Genomic DNA, 8,128 nt, shown 5'->3' with positions numbered 1-8,128 from the left:
TCTCCCATCTGGGACCTGCTGCCCCTAAATGCAAAAGAAGACCTCCATCGTATCGCCCCTCTCCCCAAAACCTCCCCATCCCCTGCTCGTTGCACACAACCCCCCACCCCACAAATAATTTCGGCAGAACCCATAAATATTTGTGTGGAAGGAGGCTCACTCCCAGCCCCAAGGAAATTGCAGGGCAGTGCTGTGGCTGCACCCCGCTGCCCTAACCACATACTCTGGGGTTTGGGCGCTCCCCGTGTCACCCATCCCAACCCCACTGGGGACTTGGGGCTGGATTTTCTGGCTTGACCTCAGCAGGACGAGCCCGATGGCATTCCTCTGTCCTTCCCAGCCTGTGGGGCTTGATGGGGACGGAGCTGGGCATGGGGACACCCCACTGTGCCTCGGGTTTCCTTCCTGGAAAGCACAAGGTGGAAAACCCCATGCAGGGCCACAGGGGACCAGAGCAGAGGGACTCAGGGTGGTCTTGACGGGTTTTTGGGGTAGCCCCATCCAGGTGAGCCCCAATTTGGGGTTGGGAGCACCCATCCAGCTCTCCAGCTGGCCCCAGGGTCGATTGTGGGGTGGAGGAGCTGCAACACGTTGGGGATGAGCCTTCAAAATGAGCTGGGCATGGCTTTAGGTTTGCAGGTTGAAGTTACCAAACTTTAGGAATCTGTGATGAAAACCTCGAAACCTCGCTTCTTCCCCTCCTGCTGCAACAGGGTGGAAATAAAAAGAAATCTGGGGGAATCACCGATCCCCTGCTCGGGGAGGTGCTGGGGGCCGTGTAGGATACTCCCCGTGAGTTGGGGTCTCTCTTAGTGCCAACTCCAGCCCCGCAGCCGTGCTCCTGGAGCAGGAGGGGCAGAAATCGCTGGGGAGGTGCCCACCAGGCAGCCCCACGGGGAGCAGGGCTCGAGGGGAGGGCAAGGACGGACCCCACAGCTCCAGCAGCAGCAGGGTGCCAGCACCAGGGGCAGCGGGACAGAAAAATCCCTTTTAGTGCTGGAAGCCCACCTCTGGGGAGCGGGGTGAAGGCAGCTGCAGTGAAATCCCCCCGGGATGCTGCCGCGCTGCATCTTCCCCATCTTTCCCAGCCCCTAGGGTTGGGAATTCCCGTGTCCCCACCCCACACTGCTCCTGGATCCAGCCGGAGGGGATGTTTTAGGTGCCATCCCAGCTGCTTTTAGGGTGCCCGACCTGCAGCAGAGGCAAGGAGCAGCTGTCGGTTCGGAGAGGTCACCGTGAGGATTTAAAAAATAAAATAAAATAAAATAAAATAAAATAAAATAAAATAAAATAAAATAAAATAACATAAAATAAAATAAAATAAAATAAAATAAAATAAAATAAAATAAAATAAAATAATATTAAAATAAGAGACAAAGCAGCTGGAAGCGGGCTGAGCCCCGGTGCTCTTGTTGCATGCAACAACCACGCCGTGGCCATGGGGTGGTGATGGGCATGGGGGTGGGTGTCCTGGGGTGGGTGTCCTACAGGTGGGTGCCCAGGGGGTGGGTGTCCTGGGGTGGGTGTCCTACAGGTGGGTGCCCAGGGGGTGGGTGCTCAAGGTCCCCAAAGGACGGGTGTCCTGAGGATGGGTGCTCAAATGAAGGGTGCCCTGGGAATGGGTGCCCGAGAGACGAATTCCCAAGGGATGGACGTCCACGGGATGGGTGCCCAAATGAGGGGCGTCCCGGGAATGGGTGCCCAAGGATGGGTGCCAGAGCCTGAACCCCCCCACACCCCCCTACACACCCCCAACACCTCCCCCCCCCCCCCCCCTCAGTGAGCCAGGTAGGGGGGGCACCGCTCCCCTATAACCTGAATCTCCGCGCGTATCTGACGCCCCCCTCTCCCCCCAACCCCTCGGGCACCCCGTCCCCTCTCCCTGGGGTGCAGACAGGAGGCAGCCCCCCCTTTCCCATCCCATCCCGTCCCCCCCCCCCCCCCGCCCCCGCCGCGCTGCGGTGCCCAGGGGCGGGAGGAGCGAGGCTGACATCACCGCCCCGCTGCTGCCGGGGCCGGCTCCGCTCCGCTCCGCTCCGGTAAGGCTGGGGCAGGGGGGGGGCAAAGGGGGGCCGGGGGGGGCAGGAGGACGGATGGACAGACGGACAGGAGGGCCGGGAGGGCCGGGAGGCCGTCCCCATCCATCTCCCGACCGGGGGGAGATGGGGGGTTGGAAGGGAGGGGGGGAAAAAGGGGGGGCTTTCCGCGCTGTGCCGTCTCCGAGGGGTGTTTCAAAGGCTTGGAAATAAATCGAGAAAGCCGTAAATGAAGAAAGAAAGGCGAGATTGAACTAAAATCCTGCACCCGGGGTGTAGGGGGAAAGTGGGAGGGGGGCACACGACACCATTCGCTGCTGTCATCTCTCCTAGGGATATTAAAAAATATATATATATAAAAAATAAATAAAATAAATCCGAAACCACTAAAATCCTATATTTTCGCTCACCCCCATGCCGTTTCGGGGCTGGGGGGAGGCTGCCCAGCCCGGGTGCCTGTGCTGTAAGCTCGGGGCTCCATCCCTCCATCCCTCGCCCTACTTTCCCGACTTGCCGGCACTGTCCCGGTGCGCAGCGCCCGGTCCCTGCTGGCTCCCCTGGCTGCCACTGTCCCCGGCCGTGGGTGCCCGGGGTGGGGGACACGGGGCTGGCTGGGGTCCCGGTGGGGGCAGGGGGCTGATGTGCTGCGTTTCGCTCTGACAGAGCCCGGGGAGGCCGGTCCCCAACCCCGGCAGGATGAAGGGCAGAGAGGGAGCGGGCTGAGAAGGGGACGGCGTCTTTTTGGGGCCGGCACGCGGGTCAGCATCACCTGCTCCCCTCCACGACGCCTGAGCAAACCCCACTGGTGAATTTGGGACCGGAGGGGTCAGGAGCCGCTTCTCGGAGGCAGAAGGATCTTTTCCTGCCCATCAAGCTTGGGGCAGCATCCCCTGATCCCATCGCCATGGCCTCCCCGGAGGGGCTGCAGTACCGGGCGCTCTACGAGTACCAGAAGGACCGGGAGGAGGACCTGGCGCTGAGCCCCGGGGACGTGCTGACGGTCAGCAGGGCCTCGCTGCTGGCTGCCCCCGACTACAAGGACGGGGACGAGCGAAGCCCCCAGGGCTGGCTGCACGGCCTCAACGAGCGCACCAAGGAGCGCGGAGACTTCCCGGGCACCTACGTGCAGTACCTGGGCCCCGTGCGCATCGCCGCCGCCACCGCCAAGGCCAAGCCACGACCCTTGCCCCCGCCGCCCGCCGGGACCCCCGTGCCCGCCGGACAGCCCTGGGGTGAGTGTGGGGACGGGGACACCCCGAGGGTGGCACAGAGCCCGGGTGGACTGTGGGGACAGGGACACCGCAAGGATGGGTGCGAGCGTTTGGCACGGTTTGGTGGGGACCCCCAACACACAGGGGGTTTTATGTCCTTGGGGGCTGTGGTGTGGTGCTGGGGGGGTGTTTTTGGTGAGGTGTCGGGGTGCCTGTGCTCTGCTGGGGGTGCTGAGCCCCCTCTGCCCTCATCATTTATATGGTGGCCAAGCGCGTTTGGGCTTGGGATCGCACTGCGGTTGCATAATGCATCCAAGCGAAAAAGGAAAGGCGAGAAAAACCCCTTCCAGCTGGGGAGGCAAACACGACCCAGCAGCCCTGCACAAAACCGTGATCTTCTCTTCCTCCGGGATGTGACAGAGGAGAAATCACTGCTGGTGTGGGGCTGGGGAGGCAGCACCTGCTGGCAAGGGGTTCGTGCCCCCAAAATGATTCAGGGCAGCAGCAAGGAGGCTGGGACGGTCACTTCGGGGACACGGCGAGGCTGCCGGGGCTGGGAGGACAGAGACCAGCCAGCCCCTGGGTCGAGCCCCCAGCCCAGGGATCATTTTTTATAGAGGAAACCCCACTAAAAATGGGGCCTGGGGGCAGGGGGTGCTGCCACCCGCTGGGCACTCCCTGGCCGTGTCCCTGTGCCCGGGGTGCCCCCCATGGGGTTTCCTTATAACGAAAACCTCCAAAGTTTTTTTTGGAAGAGAACCACTTCTTTTTTTTTTTAAATCTTCCCTTGCTGTTTCCATCTCCAGGCAGAGCTTTTGAGGTTCATGTTTGTTCTGGCTGGCTCAAATCCTGATTTTTCTGCAATACCTGCGTGCTGCCCTGGGTGCCCTCAGTGCCCCCTGAGCCCTGGTGCTGCTCGGGGACCCCAGGGACCCCAAGCAGGGTTGGAGCCCGGAGCAGGGCTCTGCCCACCGTGCCCTGGGCTTTCTCCAGCCAGAGGAAGGGTTTGGCTGGCAGGAGGGAAACGCTGCCTTTCCAAGCCGTGCCCCAGAGCCAGGGCTGGCTCTGCGGGGAGGAATGGTCTTTTTTTAATTAGACGACTTCCTAAAAATGGCTCTGGGATGGAGCCGAGTGCCACTGCTGCACGGGGACTTCCCAGGAGCTCGGTGGCTGCTCAGCCCCTGCCTGGCTGTCCCACAGCATCGCCTCCCTCCAGCACCCCATCGGGACACCCAGCTCCCTGCCCGGGGCCATCTCCAGCGAAGGACAGGCAGTTATCTTCTGCACTTGGCACCCTGCTCCCCCAGCTGCCAGCTTTGAGGCCAAAACCCCATTTTCCTTAACCCATCAGTGCCGTGGGAGAGTTTTCCACGGGCTCCCACCCATGTGCTTTGCTTCAAACCCCGCTGCAGGGCTCTCATTTCTGGGCCAGCACCATCTCTTCTCACCTCCACATTACCTTCCTGCCCAAAGTCCTTTTTTTTTTTTTTCTTTTTCCTTCCTTAAAATTGTTCAGGATTTATTGGCTTCACGGGCGAGCTCCCTGCCCTCTGGCCAGGCAGGAAGAAAAACCGATCGCAGGGAGTGAGCTGGCTGGGCTGCAGCTGGCTTCTGTGGGAAAAAGGCACCCAGACTCATCATCGAATTTACCATTATTATTATTTTTTAATAGAATTGCACCAAAACAGATCAGACAGTCACATGAAACAGGCAGAGCAGCCCTTGACACACCAACCTTCCCAGATGCTGTGGGTGCCAGGGCTGCTCTTGTACCACCTAAGGACTCAATTCCTCTAGCAGTTACCAAAGAACCAAACCTTGCTGCCCAAAGCACGCTCAGACATCTCCAAAATCTTTTTGTACCAAGTGGAAAAAGTCATTTTAATTGCCTTGAAGGAAGGAAGGAAGGAAGGAAGGAAGGAAGGAAGGAAGGAAGGAAGGAAGGAAGGAAGGAAGGAAGGAAGGAAGGAAATAAATGCTTTGGAGGGAAATACATGCACACAGCAGACCAGGATTTGGGGAATGCACTCCGAGCCCCTCTCCCTGTCTCTCCTCAGCAGGGCTCCCCGGGCAGGCAGAGCACAGCGAGCAGCCGGCGCTCCCCGAGCAGGCGCTGACGACCGTGGCCAGGCTCATCGAGGCACTGGAAAAGCAAGGTAGGGGCAGCCAAGGTGCTTGTAGGGCATGTGTGAGACCACCCTGCCCTACCCACAGCCACCGATGCCCCTGAGCATCTCTAGGGCCAAGCCGTGCACCCCGGGACCCACAGAGCTGGGGTGCACGGGGCGAGGGAACCCCCAGTGCCCATCCCTGCTTGTTTCCATCATTCCCATGTTGGAGGGGGGATTTGGGGCTCAGGGACTGACCCCAAATCTCCTGGCTGCTCCTCAGGGCTCGACAGCGAGGTGCTCTACACATCGGCCCCCGGTGCCCTGGGTGATGCTGAGCTGAAGCAGGCCCTGCTGGCAGGTAAGTCCCGTGCCACATCCCCCCCACATCCCCCAGTGCCCGGCTTGGAGGTGATGCTTCCACTGAGTAGGGTTGTGCCAGGGCTGGGTTACGGCTCTGACCTCGTTAGGGCCCTAATTACAGCTCTGTAGGGCACTGCCTGCATGGGACCCCCCCTCTCCAAGCTCATCTGACCCCGGTGGGGTGCTGCTGGATACGGGTGTGGGGTCGGGATGGATTGTGGGGTGCTGGCACCCGGTGTGGGGTTGGGGCTGCTGTGGGGGGACCCTGAGCCTGCCCTGGGTGCTGCTGCCTGCAATGGGGGCAGCTCGGGGGGGGTCTGGGGGCTGCAGGGCAGAGGGAGCAGCAGAGGAAAGGAAAAGCCGGTTATTATTTTTGGCTGGAGCCCTTCACTAGAAGCTGCCTTTTTTTTAGGGAGAGGGGAAAAAAAAAAAAATCACTTTGCAAACCTCTCACGTCTCCGTTTGAGAAATGGGGCAGGCAGCACGTGGGTGCGATGGGGAAGAAGGAAACGGGGGGAAAAAAATCTCCTTTTTGAGGAGAGGGGGAAAAGGGGGGGGAAGGATGCTGCTGGAAGCGGGGTGCCCCGAGGCACCCAGAGCCCGGCGGGTGGCACTACGGCTCCGGGCACGGCCCCGCAGCCCCGCCAGCTCCCGAGCCGTGTTGCTGGGGAGAAGGGCCGTGATGAAATCGCTATATTAAGCACCATGACTTCATCGCTTCCCCGCTGCAGAGTCCCTGCCGGGCGGGGGGAACGGGCTGCGGCGAGCCCCCGGCGCTCCCCGAGAGGCGGCGTTGGCACAGGGGGGGAGGCGCGGGGGTCCCCCAGCCCCGGGGACACACTGTGGGTGCCAGCTTCCAGCTGGGGGGTGATGCTCAGCGGGATGCAGACGTTGCCCCCCTCTCCCCTGCAGCCTCCTGCAGGTTTTTGTAGTGTTTGGGCTGTAAAATAGCCCTGCAAACAAAAAAAAATAAAAATAAGGGGGGTGCCCGCAGCCGCTCGGGACTGTGCGCAAGGTTGTAGGGGGCACGTTTGCCCCGTGGTCCATCCCCATGAACTCCTCTCCTCCAAAAGAGGAGCCAAGCTGGATTTTGGGGAACGGGGAGAAATAGGATCTGGGATTGGCAGAGGCTGAGAAACAAACCCTGTATCGGCTCGGGGGGGGAAGCAGGTCTGTGGGAGAGACTCTGGGGTCCCTCCGGGGGTGTCAGCTTCCCGGTGAATGCCCCATTTACGCCGGGGTCTGGCAGTCATGGAGGGAAACTGAGAAAGGGGAAGGGGCTACAAAAGTTCGCATGTTGGTTTTCAACCCCAAAAATCTTAACGTGTGGGTGTGTGTCCCTCACCCCCGGAGCTGCCCCATTTCTCCAACGCCTTGAAATTTGGGGTGTCCCAGCTTGGCCGGGTGCTGTGCCCACAGGAGCAGGATGGGGACGGGGGGGGGGTGACTTCTCTTGGGACTCAGCATTTATCTCAGAGCTGCTCCCGGGGTGCTGGGGGGGCCCTGTGCTGCTCGGGGTCCCACGTGCCCCTGTCCCGTGTCCCCCCCCGGTGACACGCAGCAGGCGGAGGTGGATTGGAGCCGCTGTCTCCAGGCGTGCCGAGCCGTGCCGTGCCGTCTTGCTGTCCTCCCCGCTTTGATCTCCGGCCCTGGCGCGGCGCAGTCTGCCTGGAGACACGCTCACGTGCCCGGGAATTAGGTCAGGGCTCGGTGGGGATTAGCAGGAAGCGGTGGGCTCCGCGAGCTGCTGCTGGGCAGAAAGCACCGGGTCGGAGCGGGGAGCACCCCGGGGTGCCTGGTGTGTGGGTGCCCAGGGAGGGAGCGCTCCGAGCAGGGTGGCTGTGCTCCCCCATCCTCACCCATAGGATGTCAGGAGGGATTTGGGGTCCCCAAGAGCTGATTTTTCCCCTAGCCAAGCCATTAACTGTGACTTCAGTCCCCAAGGAGAGGCGCCTTGGTGCCTGCTCCGCTCTGCGCTTGTACCTGGAAATAAACCTGCGGTGGCCAGAGGCTGGGAAGGGGCATGAGCTCATCTGTTATATTTGGTGGGGATGGAGGGAGGGTAAATTAGTGGTCTCCTGTGACTCACGCCGCGGGGCTGGGACCCACGCCTTCCCAAATTCAGCTCCAGGAACCCCTGGGAGGGGTCCCAGCCCCAGGGTGAAACCCAGCTGGGGGGAGATATGGGGCTGCTGGGGCTCGGGGCAGGGCGCAGTCCCCTGCACAGGGTGATCGCTGGGCTGGCACGGGGACATTGCGGCGGTGCTGAGTCAAAGCCAGGGAAATTCCCCAGGGAAATCCCTGCAGCGGGATGTCCGGCAGGCTCCTACACCCGATGGGGTCAGGTCTGGGGGTTGTGCAGGTGGTGACCACGGTTTTTGGGGTGTTTTCCTTCTTTGTGGTCCCTCTG

The 8,128-nt window shown here is 61.2% G+C and overlaps 1 protein-coding gene across 1 annotated transcript in view; it reads left to right on the top strand.

Annotated features, from left to right (window-relative positions):
• The first annotated feature begins 1,919 nt into the window (after nucleotides 1-1,919).
• Nucleotides 1,920-8,128, top strand: part of LOC311440322 (phosphatidylinositol 3-kinase regulatory subunit gamma) — a 58,599-nt gene continuing 52,390 nt past the window's right edge. The window contains exons 1-4 of the mRNA XM_084527061.1: nucleotides 1,920-2,039; nucleotides 2,700-3,268; nucleotides 5,308-5,403; nucleotides 5,639-5,716. Coding sequence (XP_084383187.1) covers nucleotides 2,941-3,268; nucleotides 5,308-5,403; nucleotides 5,639-5,716 — 502 coding nt within the window. The 5' untranslated portion in view covers nucleotides 1,920-2,039; nucleotides 2,700-2,940. The remainder of the gene's footprint in view (nucleotides 2,040-2,699; nucleotides 3,269-5,307; nucleotides 5,404-5,638; nucleotides 5,717-8,128) is intronic.

The sequence above is a fragment of the Aythya ferina genome (genome assembly GCF_964211825.1).
Source record: "Aythya ferina genome assembly, chromosome: 8".
NCBI lineage: Eukaryota > Metazoa > Chordata > Aves > Anseriformes > Anatidae > Aythya > Aythya ferina.
Note: the sequence above shows the minus strand (reverse complement) of the source record. Positions and strands in the feature narration are given on the sequence as shown.